Source organism: Xiphophorus hellerii, chromosome 4, assembly GCF_003331165.1.
Source record: "Xiphophorus hellerii strain 12219 chromosome 4, Xiphophorus_hellerii-4.1, whole genome shotgun sequence".
Taxonomy (NCBI): domain Eukaryota; kingdom Metazoa; phylum Chordata; class Actinopteri; order Cyprinodontiformes; family Poeciliidae; genus Xiphophorus; species Xiphophorus hellerii.
The window spans coordinates 17935367-17953117 of record NC_045675.1 but is presented as its reverse complement, the minus strand read 5'-3'; the positions used below and the strand labels follow the sequence as shown (position 1 = coordinate 17953117).

General features: G+C 39.5%; 1 protein-coding gene across 2 annotated transcripts in view; it reads right to left on the bottom strand.

Annotated features, from left to right (window-relative positions):
* Positions 1–17751, bottom strand: part of sbf2 (SET binding factor 2) — a 102357-nt gene that overhangs the window by 23607 nt on the left and 60999 nt on the right. For both annotated transcript variants that reach the window (XM_032560017.1, XM_032560016.1), the window contains exons 18-23: positions 7705–7875; positions 7269–7540; positions 5368–5540; positions 5087–5160; positions 928–1123; positions 627–754 (exon numbers count right to left, since the gene is read on the bottom strand). In XM_032560017.1, coding sequence (XP_032415908.1) covers positions 627–754; positions 928–1123; positions 5087–5160; positions 5368–5540; positions 7269–7540; positions 7705–7875 — 1014 coding nt within the window. The remainder of the gene's footprint in view (positions 1–626; positions 755–927; positions 1124–5086; positions 5161–5367; positions 5541–7268; positions 7541–7704; positions 7876–17751) is intronic.

The window sequence follows — 17751 nt, the reverse complement described above, 5'->3', positions numbered from 1 at the left end:
AAGTTCAGGCTCTAAATATGACTGCTACTTGAAAAAACTTGGAAGTATCTGCAGTGAGAGCCATGATTAAACAGTTTAAAACTGGGCCAGTATAGACAGGGCTGCAGAGGGAAGTAATTTATCTAGAAGTCATTGATGATGAGAAAAACGGTAAAGGAGGAAAGAGTGGCATTTTGAGGTCACAAAAGCAAGAAAGAAGCCAAAAGGCAAAGAGGAATGGACAGTATGAACTATCCTGCTGACAATAGTAAGTAGCAGCAGGCCTATCAATAATTGTGGCACCTGTGATTTGTTAAAACTGTTTTGTTTGGATTTTGTTCCCACTGAAGAAATTAACTTGCAACATAATATGAATTTATCTTAAGGCAAGTGTCCTTAGCAGGGTGGTGCTAGCTCTATGAAGTACTTAATGTTTGCATAACGCCAACCCTTTGAGAGCTGACAGAAATGATCTGTGCAACACTGAATACCATTCTATTTTTTTTGCAATGTTAGGTTAGGCCACCAAATTACACGATTCCTGCTGATAATTTAGCTCTGAGCAGCAACTTGCTGAGCTCTACCCACCAACAGTTTAACAACAAGCAAAACTAGGAATCACCTGGCAAGCGTGCTCGAGTGTTTACCTGAAACGACGCTGAGCGGAGCTGCAGACCTTCCTGCATGTTCTGCTGCAGCTGGTTCTGGATGCTGATCTTCTTCTCTTTGGTCAGCGTGGACACAGGGAACGCCCTGATGACCACCTGCTCCCCCACTGCACAAACACACAAAGATCAGGAAGAAAAAACACAGAATTTTTAAGTCATTCATAGCATTAAGAAAATCCCTATGTGGCACTGGATATTCTATGATTATCTGCGATGGTATTATGTAAATTATACTATTTCAATGATTGTGACACCAGCACTGCTGTGATTCGGTGCATACCTAATGGATCATGAGGAATGCCTTTGAAGATGATGCGGTATGTGGTAAGAAAGAGAGCCCCCTCTGCTGGCAGGATGTGAGGGCCCCCGAGGAGGCCCCCGGTGGCCTCTTCCCTGCCGTCAGGGTCCAGCAGCACCCGCAGCCCTTCTGACACCACCTCCTCTCCAGGAAGCAGAGCTGGACGAAGAATCTTCGGCTGATGGAAGAAACATAAAAACCCAGCACATCATGCAAAAAGAAAACAGACGCTGTACCTGTTTGCAGGAACGTCCGAGCTCCAGCTGAGGCGTTTTTTTTATTGACAAGAAAGCACTAAAACTGGACGGCTCAGCAGTGAGATTTGCGTCACTGAATCAGATTCAGGAAATAAATTTATCATCATAATGTCTAATCAGAGCACCATATGGCCTCTTTGGAGAGGTCTTAAACCTTACGTGCAAAAACCACCGTGCAACATTTTTAAAATGATCCACAAACAGCCAAGAAAAACAATCAATTTGCAACCCTATGAGGGGAATAACTTCCCTTTTCAATCTCTGCAGGAGAACTCACTCAATTGTGCCTTATTGAGGAAATATAGTTGTTTGTCTTGTTCACTGAACTATTGATTTTCACATTATGTTTTCGACATCTGGACAACTGATAAGAGGTATTTTGCACATGCAGAATATATTTAGCAATAATTATATTTAGAGATTTACATTTAAATGGAACTGACATGCATGACAAAGTGCACACTTTCATTTTTGTTTATTCAGTTTTAAATTGTGAAAAATAAAAATGGAAATAATTAGAAACACTTGAAATTCAGTATATGATGCGACTGTGTTAGCGATCATATCTAAGTAGCTTGGTTGGTAACTATATGAATGTTTGTTGAAATACTTTTCAGATGGAACAATCATCAATCAGGCATCCACTGGCCTATTCTGTCAAAAGGAAATAAAAGGTGTGCTCTGATTCCAAGAAACATTTAACAGCACTTCATGTCTATAGTCTGGGAAAAACTTTATGGCACATGCAGCAAAAAAATACGGTGTCTTTACTTTTTTCTTACAAAGGTTTCAGATTAAACATATTTTTTCAAATCAAATTAAAATAATATGATGAAATAATAATAAAATTATCAGTTTCCAAATGGTGATTACATTAATTATAGGAAACAGGCTAGCCAAACCAAATCATTTAAACGAAAAAGACAAAATGAACACCCCCTATATCTAATACCCGATTGTCGCTGGCTTAGACTTTTTGATCAAGTTTGGACCCGCTCTGCTTTGCCGAATCAATTTCTACGTGGTAACAGTAGAAGGTTGCACATGTGAGATGCTCGTTGTGCTCAGAGGTGGTTTTGACCTTGAAGCTCTTTCCATAGATGCCATTTTTGTTCAGTTCCTCTCTCATCCTTGAGCAATACATGTTGACCAAAGGTTAACTTAGTGAGGCCTGCAGTGCTATAGACGTTGTTCTATGTTGCTTTATGACCTTGCCCACAGGATATTGATAAATAAAAGAGTCACCACTGTTTCATGTTCTCTCTATTTGTGGATAACTGTGTTCTAATCAAGGCCCAGAGTCACAGAAAGGACTCTGTAAGCCTTTCCAGACTGATAGATGTCGATAGCTTTCACAACTTTAGAGTTATTTTAACCTACTTCATGTTGTCAGGGTTCTGTTAGATGATTTCTTAATTGTAAAGATCTGAGAATTACAATTTCCCAAGGAGTCAAGTTGGATCGGATAATTTTAGCAAATGAAATCACAATTAACCTAAGAAGTGTTTTTTATGTACTTGGGCTATATTTGTCTTATATTAAGTTTAATTTGGTGAGGTGAAACACTAAACACTTTTTGATCCATTGTGGCCTACAGCAGTGCACTTTAGTGGTTTATTCTTAGGACTAATTATTAACCAAGGCCAGTGCTCCAATTTTTTTAATTACATGTCTGCACCTTCGCCGTTTCACCTCCTTCTGACCTGCAAAGCCGCCACAGAAACATTCAATTGTTCCACAGTTCAAAATCTGAAAGAAAAGGGACATCAGCTCAATCAGAGGGTTTCCTGTTGAGGCCACAGTCGACCTAAGGGAACTGAGGTCTGGCCCGGAGATAATTATAGCCTCTTGAATCTGTCCTTGAACGAAAAGTGGGACAGAGAAGTAGAGTCCCCGTGCACCTCATTACTCCTGCAAGCTAAACGATCCATCACAGCGTCTAAGTATTATGACATCAACCATCCAGGCAAATTAAGACTCTTGAAATTGTTGTGGCATGCTTTCTAGCAGATTCTGGCATATTCTTAAGAAGGGAAGTTCTGTCTCACATTAACACGTGAGCAGCAGGCAGAACGTGTATGTTGGTTTCCAAGATGCTCCCATGACAGTAATAGGATGACGTTTGTTTGTGTGTAATTGTATGATTTGTAGAAAACTGGCAGACATATGGCACAGCTGGGTCCACAAGTCAAAACATAAAGTGCGCTGTTGGCTGGGATAAAAACTGGATGTGAGTGGCGTTCTGCAAACCAGACTAAATTTAGAGGAGGCACAAAACGCACCAAGAGTCGTGACGCGGGTAAAAAATCCTTTCTAAAGATAACAATGTAAATTCAGATCACTGCTGTTGCTCATATGTCTGGTAACATTTAAAATGACATGGCCTTGTCTGGAGAATAACATCCACTTAAAAATCCAAGACAAATAAGAAACCTTTTGGATTCTAATACAGCGTCTGGTTAAAATTAAACTAAGCATATAAGCACAAACCCCTATAGGCCTAGGCCCTTGTCAGGCATGGTGGTGTGACATCATGACTTGGTCACCTTTCAGTTATAGTATTATAGAGTTAACTATGCTGCAAAGTACCCACATGAGATCCAGATGATACAAATATGTTGAACAAGGTTATATTGTGCAACTGTTTTTTTTTTGTTTTTTGGCTTAATGTTGATTTAATAAGTCCATTAATGTATCTAAGCTAGGTTTAGTTGGACAGCAATCTCATTTAAGCTGCTTCTACATATGTTGTGGAGCTTTATTGCAACAGACTGGCTGCATGACGTGTGTGTCGCTGCTACAGACCACTAGTTCTGAGGAGCCTGCAGCCTTCACATTAATAGTTTAATGTCATGCAAGGTTTTCTACTGTATTTTTAAGTGATTTATAGTGAGTGAGAAAGAGACAGCAATGTAATAACACTTTGAAAAGATTCTAGCTCAGTTCCTTTTCCATTTCTCTTCGCCTGAAGAGAATACTGTGATTTCCAAATTTTAAGGCGCTACTTTTCTCACAAGCTTAGAACACTGCAGTGCGGTTAATATACGACTTTTTACCAACGGGTTTTGAAAGTCTGGAGTGCAGCACGGACAGCATGAGTTGAAGAGTAACAGAAGTGACTGAGAAGTGTGAGTCAGGCTGCTCTATATGGCAATGAAGAAGACGACTTTAGTGGTTTTAGTGCGCAGGAGGAAGACAAAGACAGCAATCAATAACTTTTCCTGGTAGGCTGATGTATTTTTATTAAGTAGCCATGTTACAGGCACATACTGCATATAGAAAGTAAAAAAAAAACTCTCAGTGAAAATATCTCATATTACAATATGAACAACTGCGACTAATAGACGAATGCAGCCTATATATGCACATATTTTTTTCTTGCCAAAGTTAGTGGGTGTGGCTTATATTCAGGTGTGCTCAATAGTCCGTAAATTACGTTACACTAGGAGGAAGTGACTTTTATTTCCAAATTACAAGAGGTGAATTGAATTTAAACAGAATCATAAGTGTTCAACTTATGATCGAAGCAATTAATATTATTAATATTAATTGCTAAATATTAATAATTACTAATATTTAGCAATTATCACAAATACTTATTCCTCGATTTCTCATAAAGAAAAGTATAGAGAGACAGACTTTGTACATTTATCTGACTGCAGGAGATGATTAGGTTTTTAAGAGTAAACCTGGGAGCAGCTCACCCATTGTTCTGCAGCATGGCTGAATCATATTTTCCAGCTTTAGGAGAGAACATCAAAATTGAATTTGTTTTATGATCCTCTTTAGCTTAACATTATTCTCAGTAGAGTCAAACTTTAATTGTACAAAGCCCTGTGCAAATATAAGCTTTCACACAGCTCAGTTTAGAGGAACACACTCACCTTCTGAATAGGGGGCAACCTCCTGCTTTCCCTATGAACTGCCTCTAAAGCCTCCATCTGCATCGCTACGATTCCTGTGGGTCAGACACGGGGATCAGTCACCGCGAACACACACTACAAGTGCACACATCTGTATGTATCCACTTTCTGAGGCTGTCTGACAAGTCAGGAGTTAATGAGCTTATACATTTCTGTAGGTGTTGGCATCAAATCATAACACATGCATCCTGGAGGTACGAAGCGGAGGGAGTCTGGGCTGTGATGGAGTGTGAATGCTGCACCTGGGATCATGCAGTGCAGGCTCTTGATGTGCTCCTGGGTGACGCCGCTCTCCGTGCACACCTTGTCGATGAAGCGGGCAACAAACCTGACCACGGAGTTTGCCGTGTCGCTGTTCTCCGAGTCCTCGAACCCGCTCTCTGTGTCGAAGCTCTCGGCCATGCTGCCAGCGATGCTGCAGATATAAATAATGATGCAGTGAGATTAAGAAAAGGTCATGGGGCCGCTTCCAAGAGACGGGGCTGCATGCTGACATGCCCTGATAAAGAGCAGAGAATGGCCGGTTGATTTTCAGCAAAGCAAAGCGTTGATGGCTGGATTTATCGCTCAAAACTGGAGATTGTTTCACATGAGAAAGTGATGCAACACTCTCCCTGGGACAAATACAGCATGATGAAATCGAAATGTTCCCTGAGAGAAACAAACAAGTCTGGGATGAAAATGTAAGACAAAACACTTCAAATATTTTCCACATAAATAAATCTTTGGCTGAAACATTTCTGTAACTTCCAGAAATAAACAAAACTGGATTACATACCAACATTATTTTATTTTGTTGAAATTGAAATTAAATTCTGCCCAAACCGTAACAAAACGTAATATTGGATCATTGGACACAATTGTGAAATTCATACTGCGTTCCACTTTTAATAAACACCCATGGGGCGTTCCTCCCTGTCTAACTCCCTCCACAGTTACAGCAAAGCAGAGGGGAAAAAACCCTAATTTAGTGTGGTCCATTCAGGGAAGTCCGAAGGTGGATGAAAACAAGCCATGTTCTGTTTTATGCCGGAGAAGCGTAAGCCCAAATGACAGACTGAAGTTGGAAACAAACGAAGTACAGCAGCCTGTTTGGCCTGAAAAGAAGGTATCATGTAGACTGTGAGTTATGCCACATCCACCCACAGACTTATCATCACCTTGTTTAATAGAAACTCACATCCTCCCAGATCCTGAAAACATAACTTGAGGTTTCCTCCAGCAGAAGCTGATTGTTCTACCTTACATCTTCTGAACAAGCTTAAATCAAGCTCTGACTTTGTTATGTTTTGTCAAGGAGAAATGTTATGAAACTGCATAGCAGCTGTGCCTCAAAATTGTTTTTGTGTCTTTAATAAAGATCCAAATTCGGTTTTTAAATGATGATTTCATAGAACAAAATAAAAGTCCCCTAATAACTGTAAGAGTAAAACCTAATTTCGACTGCTCTCAAGCGTTTGTACTATGAACACATCTTTAATTCACTTTAGAAGAATTTTGACCAACTCTACTTCCTGATTTGTTTTAATGCCTTAAGATTAGACATTACAGCATGAATGGTCTGCTTAAGGTCATGTCACAGCCTCTCAATCAGATTTATGTCCAGAACTTGACTAGACCTCCTACAAATTTAATTAATTACATTAATTTTGTTGTTTTTCAGCCATTCAGATGTGGACGTGCTGGTGGGGTTTAAATTATTTCCTGCTGTATCACCCAAGTACACCTAAGCTTAAAGTCACTGAAAATCACCCGTTCTCCTTCAGGATTTTAGGAAAATGAAAGTTGACATTTTTAATTGACTTTTCATGCCAGTTTTAATGGGATTTTGCATTAAAGGTTTCACTATTTACTCAGTAATGCAAAGCTGACACTCGTAATGAACTTTTAATGCAACTTTTAGTGCACCTTTAAATTAAAAGTGTCATTATTTGCCAAATGACACTTCATGACAATAGTCGTAAACATTTATCAAGAGTCATTCATGTTCATGACATGTGTTATGTCATGTTTATGACAGTCTCATGTCAGTCTAATGCACACCCTTTCAAATAAAGTGTTACCAAAGATCTTAAGTGTAAAATAAATAGGAAGAAATCGACAACCTCAACCTTCATCTTGGTCCAGAGAAGGAAATCCTGACCTGTTTGTCACAATGCTGTTGCTGCCACTCTCCCAGTCAGTGACGGGTGTGTTACGCAGGAGTTTGTTCTTGCTGGTGTCCAGAGGAACCAGCAGGTAAACCATAAGGTTGGCGTAGTGGATGGCCTGGCTGAACACGGTGTTTTCCTCGTTCTTCACCAGCTCCTGTTGCTTGTCCTTGCTGAGACTGGGCCACAGGCGCAGCTGCTGCGCCGCCAGGTCCATGGCTGTCTGCTCATCACCACTACCTGCAACGGACTGGGGGTCCGCATCCTGCAGAGCCAAGAGTAATAGATAAAGCTTCACTCCTTGCTCCAATCATGCTAAGTTTGTTAAAAATAGTTTTTTCCTTCAGCTATAATTCACTGTGGATCGATCAACTCACCTCATTGAGAAAAGATTTAGAACGCACAGCTCAGACATTTTTTTTTCCTTACCTTAGGGGTGGCGGTGATGGCTCTCTTTTCTTCTGGGGTGTTCAGGTACAGGGACCGGATCTGACTCTGGACTTCACTGTAGAAAGTGGCTTCCCAGAACTGCTGGTTGGTCCAAATGGGATGGTCCTGTATGCAGGTGTAGGCAAACTGGTTCACTCCAGCAGCCAGTCTCTGCAAGACGAAACAGAGCAGAGGTCATGATGAGATACTTAAAAAAAAAACAAACAAGCTAAGAACGCATATCTGGTTGCAATTAAACTGGGGCAGCGTATTTCCGATGACACGTGGAGTGAATTATGCTATTTGGAGAGACACTTGTAGCTCAGAAAATGTTTGCCACCGTTGGAATTTTGGAGGATTTGATGATGGAGTACTAAGGAAAACCAAATGAGGATATGCAAAGGAACAAAATAATTATGCGCTCTCACGGCACAAGCAAAAGGCTAATGATCGAGTATTTGCCCAAAAGTTTTCTCATTTTTTAAATTCACTCTGTGTGACAAGCCCGGCTTTATCACCATGCCAGAACATTGGACAATAAAAACAAACCAAGCAACTACAGAGTTAACTCAAAAGGTACTGCTGCAAAGCTAATTATCACCGATTGTCCGTATGTGCAGTCAGATCAGAGCTGGTTAATCCTTTCAATGGCTGCATATTTACCGCAACAGTTTTCAATAAAATGAGTCTGTTAAAGTGGTAAGAAGTGGGAGAAACAACTAAATTAAGTGAGCCATGAGGTTTAAAGCGAAAATCAATCATTCAATGCGAGTCATAACTTTTTAAACAGATAACAACCCCTATTGGAGCAACATAGCACCCCTCCAGCGCTCCATGTCAAGACGTATTTGGAAACGGAGCTGTTCTTTTTCATTAGAGTGGTCTGCAAAGTGAATCAGCTGTAGCTTGCAAAAACAGCCACTTCAGAGGAAGCTGGAGTTCTCGGCTAAAAGCATTAGCACAGCTGTGTGCTGCACTGTGCAAAATGTATGGCGAGGAAACGCTGAGCAACTCCAGAAAAATAAACTTGCATAGGAAAAACAACACAACCTCAACAGAGGCTGTGTTCAGATTAATGAGCGTCCACAGAAAGCAAACTTTCACCATCCATCCGTGTCGAAGCCTTAGAGCCACATGCATGGATCAGGCCTGTTATTAGATTAGCTTCTGATTTCTCTCCCCTGAGTCTGACACAATCCAGTGGTGTCTATTATCACTTTATAGTTTGCTTTTGAAGAAAGAGAACTGGTGTGTGTGTGGGGAGGGGGGGTCACTGTAATTACAAGAGACAGAACCAAAACAGCTTTACTCCGACTATGGTGGGCCAGACGCCAGGAGGGTGCTGAGCTTACAGCTATTGCCCACACAGCAGAAACACACACACACACACGCCCGCACACACGCCTTCATACTAGAGCTAAATGTTCCTCCTAGTTCATAGTCGTTAATTTGTTAATTCTTCTTTCCTGTGGTTTAAATATACTTTCCTTTCAACATTTTTGCCAGATTTGATTGACAGAAGGACTACTTTCTGAGGATGAACTACAACCTCAGCTGCTATTTAGTGAAAGAGAAAAAGCATTTAATAGAAAATGCTGCTTAAACATCTTGAAAAACTTAAAAGTCACACTGTTTTCAAGGTGTTTAATGATTGAACCTTTCATATCCTGATGGCAAATGAGAGAACCTAAAAAATAACACATTTTATTCATAATTAAGGAAGAAAATCTACAATGGTTGTCTGAGTCACTTGACGCTACTAGCCAAAAGGATAGCTCTTGACCTAATTTTCAACCCCATAACCACATGTTTTGTTCCGATTCATTTTAACTGGAAATAAACCATGGTTAGTGTGGTATGTGTCCTTACTGTTACCTCATCGTAATCTCAACATAATTTTTTGAGGTGTGGAAGATAATGCGGGGAGGGACATCTTAAGACATCAGGTAAACAGTTTGACCATATGATCACGTAAAAGATTAGTTGAGAACCTATATCAAAGAGCGTCCTTTTTTACTAATCAAATCCATCAGTCTTGAACATTTGAGCAAACCAGCAACTTGCTCGTTTCAGTTCTCCCATGAATGGCATATTCCATTTCAACCCTGTCCCAGTTGGCTCAGAGTTTTCCATCTTCACTTTAAAATTCAAGATATCTGTTAGTGACGTGAGTAAAGGGTGAATTTATGGAGTAATTGAGACTTTTATAAGCTGCTCAAGCAAAAGAACTTTGAATTCTGATGTGCGCAGATAGTTAAGACGACCACTTCCAATGTAAGGGGAAAAAACCCCACACAGACATCTGCAATCTGATTACGTAAAAAGGATTTAGGCCTGGGCAATGTGATGTGCAACTAATATCACAATATGGTTCGGATTTGATGGTGATGCACGATCTAAAGTGGATTTGACGGTGATTCAGGACTCTGATCCTCTTTCCAATTGCAGGACAAAAGCAACAAACATTGTAGCTGTCTTTAAGCTCGCAAACACCTGCAAACACAACAGGTTACTCATGATTTGAGACAAAGATAAATACCTTTAACTCATAGTCAACAGACTATGAAAAGACTATATATATACAGTATCTATGAATCACGTGCAACAACTAAATGACAGATGTCAGCGCATCGGAGCCAAGTACTAAAACATGAGATCAATGCTAAGGAAGGAAAATCTTTGTAGGCTACAATTTAGGGCTTAAATAAATGGGAAATGCTAAATAATCAAAAAATTTTGCCATTACGAGAACTATAATAATGGTTTTAGGAGGGCTTAAAGAAACTATGCCTCCAGCAAATTAGAAGTATAGAGGCAATGGTTGGTTTGGAAATTTTTACATGATATGCCATAAGATGGTCACTGCTTTTTGCTTTGCTGAAGAAAAGTTTAAACATTTGAACATTTCTGGAAAAATCCATACAATATTAGGAGTCATATGACGCTGTAATCTCAGTAATCTAAGTCATACCCTGCAGCTTAAACACATTAAATGTCAAAATGTAAACAAATAAGCTAAGGAGTTGATGTGAAACAGAAAAGACAGAGAAAAAAAAAACAAAAAAACACGACACTGTAGTTGTAAACTTTCACATGGTACCAACTGGAAGGTGGATCTGGTTAGAGATGAATCAGAGGAGTCGCAAACAGATTCACTCATCAGAAGTGAACAGATGAAAAAGCAGCAGACACGGGGCTTTGTACTGATGATTTGTCACAGATTTCACAGGTAACTGAGGTGTCAGCAGCTTGTTTTTCAAATTTCTCAGTAATAGCAAAATAGATAGGGGGAGTGTTTGAAAACACACCTCATGTCGAAAACTCCATTACCAAATACATTTGTAAGTGCCCCATTTGTTTATTTAACAAATAGGACAAAAACCTCTAATTAATTTTAATTTGTTTCCTTTTTTATATGATGCTTAAAAGCAGTTAGGGCTATTTCCCCTTCTGGCTCAGTCCATGGGTCTGCTGGAGGGCCATGGGGTGACGGGGCGGGGTCGTACAGAAGAGAATGTCAACATATTTTGCAAATATAAAACATTTGTAAGAAACTAAATTACAATTAGTAGCTTTTAATGTGCACACAAGTTTCCGTGAAGGTCTTTTCCCAGGATTTTATGTGAAAAGTCAACCCAAGTAGGGCACAATTATAAAATGGTAGTGAAAAACTACTCAGTTACTGCTCTGAAGATGTTTAAAGCAGAGTTAGGTTATAAAATACTATTTTCACCATGTAATGGAGTACTGTTCAACTAGAAAACCTTTGCAAGTAAAGTGAAAGGCAGGGGAAGGACAGCATTAAGGAGAGAAGCAGCCAAGTGGCCTATGAAAAATCTGGAGTAGTTGCAGGGATGCACAGCTCAGGTGGAAGAATTTGTGCAGCACACACAAATCCATCCTTTGTGGAAGAGTGCTAAAAATAAAAACTTTGTTAAAGAAAGCTGTAAGAAGTCATGTTTTGAACAAGGCAAATATGTAAAAAAGGTGCTCTGACCAGATGATAGCTGCAAAGTCCGACATACGGTAAAAAAACACTAGTACTGCAAAATAACTTATCAGCAATAAATACAACAAAAATGCTTTGATTTCCACAGGAGAAAAGGAGCTTCCTTGTGCAGGATTTTCTCCATCAATGGATTCTAAACTTTCCCCTCACTTCTCAGTTAGAAACTCTCCTCTTCAGTCGGCCTCTAAACGACCGACGCAGCTGACATGAGTGCAAACTTGCCGTAGATCATAAGCCAACTTTTAGATGACATTAATGACCGCGTGTTTAGATTAACTGTTCTCTCTCAGAATGACAGATGATTTATCTCACTTTACTGTCAGAGGAACCATGCGTGCTGTCTTAGAGTGAGCATGGGAAGGAGTCCAGAGGGTTGCTGGAATAAATAACAAGGACACATCTAGAGCTGATCGATGTGAAGTCGAGCTATAGTGCAGCTAATCCTACCATTGTGCAAGACTGCAGTCTTAGAGTCTGAAGTATACGTGGACCCTGTCAAACTTCGCACAATTAAGTGGTAGAGCGTAAATTTAAGAAGAAATGTAGCCCTCTAGATACTCTCATACCTCTCTGTCAGCTGAGTGTGTTAAGCATCTTGCAGCAGATGTTACGTGGGTGTGTGTCCATGTTTGTACGGGGGGTATGGGTGTGTTATTTGTCAGAACTTTCTATATTAAGTCTGTACTTTGCTGACTTGTCGGATATGCTTGGGTCAAATTGACCGAGGTCAGCCTCGCTTATTGATGATCGCTCACAATGCTCACCAAATGTTTTGCAGGCAGATGTGCCAGGAGGAGGACAGAGGAAAGAAGAGGGAAGAGAGGAGGGAAGGAAGGTATAGGAAGAAAGATGAAGGGGAGGGAGTGCAGCTCCGTCAGACCCATCTGGCTGTGTGACGAGCGAAGAGGAGGAATGTGGAGTTGAGGGAGAGAGGGTGAAAAACAAGAAGAAAAACACGAAGGGTGGGGGACAGAAAGGAGTATACAGGTCAGAAGAATTAAGCTATCAGGTTCTGGCATCTCGTTTTGAACTCCAGGACCCGATTAAGACCATTGCAGCATGATTGACTATGGCCTCAGAACATCTACGCCGCGTTGCAAAGAGACAAAAGACATAATGCGTGTTGTCACTGAAACAAGTGCATACTTGAACAGAGACGCTAAGTGAAGACCATCATATCTGTACTGTCGCAAGCCTGCAGGCAGCGACATTATTTACATGTTTTGCAAGAATTTAGAGCATTCTTGACCTGGTGATACAAAACAGTCACTTGATTCTGTACAAGTCCTTGGTGAGAATGAATGCTTGACCTAAAAACAAGTCATCCCTTCACACAAGCATGTTATAAAAACACCCTAAAATGCAACAAATTAAGAAAAGAACTGCAACCCAGACCCAACTAGGAATTAATCACAAAGAAAATGAGAACCACACAAAAGGCTAGTCCAACCTAGGCTTTTTATGTAAGGATGTTTGACAAATACGGCCATTATTTAAAAACTGCTTTTACTTTCTACTGAAGTCATCACTGTCTGCTACAAGTATTTGTTTTATGACCTGTTGCATTTTAGTATGAAAAATAAGCATAAAGAAAATAAATTTGTCACAATGCAAATACTCTTCATGGTACCGCAAATGTGCAGTAATTAAGTAAACAGATATGATAAAAGCTGGGCATTTTTACATACACAAAGGTTATGGAGTACGTCATAATCTATTGTGAGGACAATGCGGAGAGCAGTTTGACAAAGTGGGTTGACAAATTGGCCCATGGATAAACTCTGTCCACAAGAATGCTAACAGTCAAGTGTTTTTGTTGAGCAATAGATGTGTATGAGCATTTCAATCTGCTATCCTCAAGCTGTTAAACACATTTAAATGTTAGAAGAGATATCAGCCTGTCAAGGGATGAATAACAACAAATCCACTCATCAGTTCATCTCCAGATAAACCCACCAGTCTTTAGATAAAAACCCACAGGAAGTGGAACAAAATGTAAAACCTGATCAGTGAAAAAGGGCAGGTGACTAAGAGGTGCACAATGTCTGGATGAAATCTGACTCCAGAGTTTAGTTGACAGCGTTTAGGCTAAGTTAGAGTTTTGGGCTGCAACTAACGATTATTTTGGTAACAAATGATGATTCTGATGATTAATCACATTAAAAAAATCTTTTAACCACTTAGGACTTTGTTATGCAGAAGTACAATAAAATATGCAAACGTACAACAAATCCCTTTTAAAAGTAGAAAATAAACATTATATTGCCTAAAATGTAACAACATAACATTCCTAAGTGAACGCTTGATCATCTGTAGCAAAAGATGCATCTGCAGGTGAAACCCCCCCCCCAAAAAATGCTTCTAATGATGTCAGCATGTGAAAAGCTCATCCCTTACTGCTTCACTTTACATCAATACAGCATGGGCTAATCCGTTCGTTATTTTTTGGATTAACCGGTTAATAAATGGATAGTCAAATGTGTTTAATAGGAGATTTTTTTTTTCTTTTTTTGCTGAATTTGAAATGGGTGAAGCTTAAACAAAATCACATGAAGAACTCTGAGTAGAACAGATTTACAGACAGAAGATTTATAATGTTAAATGCAACATGTGTACATTATGTTCTTTCAGCAAATATCTTTTTTAGTTTGTATACTTCAGTTAATTAATCGAATTACTAAGTTAGTTGACGATTACTTCAAAAATTGATTCATCATAATTAATCTGAGTAATTGTTTCAGCTCTATTAATACTGTAATTTGAATAGTTTTCAAAGTTGGGCCCAAAACTTCACTAGGGTTATAACAAATACTCTTAAAAGTAAGCATACTAAACCGAAATACCAACTCTTGATGTTGCTTGCATGGTCAATATACCCTTTTCTAATTGACTTGGTGATAATACTTATATAATTAATTAATAGTTGGGGTCACAAATTTCTTCTACTGTTATTTTGAGCGACTGAAGCTAAAAACGTTGGCAACCACTGATTTAAACTATCACAAAAGCTGAGGGAAGACCCAAGAGATATGAAAGTAAAACATCAAAACACAGAATCTGGCCAACAACGTCAGCTTAGCGTCAGCATCTGGGAAGCAAAAAACCTAAACAGCGTGTCCGACGGGTATAACCTAAGGGACAGTCATTTCAGAAGACGCTTCCCACGTTCCCTGACCTGCAAACTTGGGGACTATGGCGACAGCGCTACCACGCATGGAAACAGCATGAGGCAGCGAAAAGTCTGGCCAAGAATACCAAACAAGAACTGGCTCAGTGTCTGACATTTGAGCAGACAGGAGTTGGAGAGGACAGTTTCTTACCAAGAATATTGTATAAAAGAGCACTTGAAAAAGATGCTATAATATTGTCAATAGAATCGGAAAGCTTGACTTGCAAGCAGCACTAGAGGGAGAATAAACTGCTCTTGCTCGGTCTGAGCAAATCAGTTTGCTCATTGACAATCCAATACTTTTGTCATTATTCTCCAAAGTAGTTAATTTCAGCCAATGCTTTGTTTGTCTTTCATTAAAGCAAAAGGACAGAGTGATCCTTTGATAAGTAGGGTCTGTGTGTAACGCTGGTAAATTGGGACATAACTTTCTCGCAAAGCATTGCGCAAGTGATGCAAAGGAATTTATAGAGAACCAGTAGACATTTTTCTACATCCTGTTGATCCATTTAAGACATTTTTCTAACTCTGCACTAATGCTTGCATATCATTTGTGACTCAAGCTACTGCATTTTCTGGTAGCTAACATTGTGCAGATCGATTTTATTGCATGAATGTTGTTTAATAAAAAAACAAAAGTGAACCGGTCAACTGGCAGGTTTGACTTTATTAAGTTATTCTCCAGACAGGTCAAACCTGGTTCGGGCAGTGAATTCGTCATTTCGCAACAATTTTAAAGAGACATCAACCAAAAATTGGGGAAATGACACAGACCTGACCCTTTTCTGGGCTTTGGTTAGCTTTTCTGAAACAAATCCCCTTGTCTTTTTCTATTTTCATACGATTCAGGTGAAGCACAAACTGCTTACAGGAACTTCACAGAAACCTACTTCAAAGAAAGCCGGGAGATCCCCTTAAATCGTCCAATCCTAACATCCGGCAGAGGTGGTTTAATTCATGCTGGAAAAACACCTGCCTAGATGCACGAGGTACAAACAAAAAGACTCAACAACCCCGCTTCTCTGAGCTACAAACTGCAGGTTATGTGGTTCAGACTTTCAAAGCAAGGGAACTTCCTATAACAACTGTAAAAATATGAAAAGCACCCAATTATTTAAACCACAGCAGAAACAACCTAGAGATCCAAACAAAACTTTCATTTCAGTTTTTTACTGCTACTCTTGGTATCAGATCTTTAAATCTTTAATAAAAGGTCAACCGCAATGGTGTTTATTTCACCCAACCTCTTGTAAAGCATGACTGTCACGCAGTATTAGGGAGCCACACACAGTCTGTTACTGTATGTAAGGTTTTATCCCCATTGGGAAGATTATTCTGAGAAAGACAAACATATTCCAGTCATCTCACAGAATGTTAAGGACAAGATTTAAAAAAAGATGATAAAAAATGCCTACAAACATGTGAGAGAGGCATGATGAATCAATGGCACTGTGTCAGGATGACGCATGTCTCTAATTCCCCACCCAAACTGACAGCTCTAGTGACAATGCCATGTTTTTCCTCATCTATGCTGATCACTCCACAGTCCATGTGCCATTACAACTAAGAATAAATATACTTTGGCACGTTTCCTTCCTGACCTTACTTTACTTTTCACCCTTTTCGGTTGAGCCTGCGTGTTGAAACCTGTCAAAGGTTTGAATTATTTGAGAATAACAAAACAAAGAACACATTTTTTGAACATCATTCCTTCCAACAAGCTGCAAGTCTAATGCAGCAAATCATTCCCAATCTTCTCATTAAAACAGTGGGGAACCACTGTGGTGTAATTATTTTCTTAGGGTTTTTCTTAGGGTGTAATTGTTACATGGTTAACCAAGGTAACCAAGGAAACACTTACAAAATTTACTAATTTTGAGTGCTGGAAGCCCTACGACAACAAACAGGAAGAAAAAGAAGAAACATATGGCTTGTTATGGAAACTTTCCTCAGCCAGTGGCATCCAAAGCAGATGAATCATGTGGTGATGTTCAGAGGGTCAGGTCTCGGTATTGCCCATCAGGATACAGGACTGGTATCTGACAAAAGCCCAGTTTATAGAGTTGTGTCTATTGCTATAGCAACTGGCAAGCTGAAAGGACCTTGTTGTGGTGAAAGCTGCAGCTACACCTCACCAATGTTATGATTTAGGAGCCAAAGGCCACAGTCTGTTCCTCACGCTTCTCTGTGGGAGCTTTAACATGCTGCGCTGATTATGTGCATGCTGAAAAATCTGCAGAGGTTACAGGTTAAAACAGCTGTCCCTCCCCTGGAGAATCTCACATCAGTCGTACCTTCAGGGTTCCTGAACATTTTGAACAATTTCAAATTCCAGACGCACATGTCCAAATACCTGTCAACTTTAGAGTAATTTATTCAAGTAAAGCATGCATATTTAACTGATCTGTACACTGTTTAAAGTTTGGTTTGAGTATGCACAGAAAACAACAAAAAACTTTACATAAAGCATTTACTTATTATGTGCACTCCTTTTAATCCACATTTAAGCTGACCATACATACCTGGCTGATGATGATAATGTATCCTGTGTTACAGTTACAGAGTGCAGAAGTCTAATAATTATGCATTTTTCTTTTTACTAACAGAGGTCAAATTAGTAACTAATTTGACTCATTTTGTTAAAACAGAATTTAAAACCAAAAGAACATTGTCAACATTTTACGGCTCCCTCCTTTCTGTGAAATCAGATGGAGGCCTCTGTTTTTCTGTTAGTAAAACAGAAGTTTTACTAACAGAGGTTATGGTCAATGACACACAAACCATCTGAAGGACAAATAAACAGTCTATCGCCATTATTTTTAAGAGTGTGGAAACCATATTGGTTTCTGACTCATATGTAAAACATGTA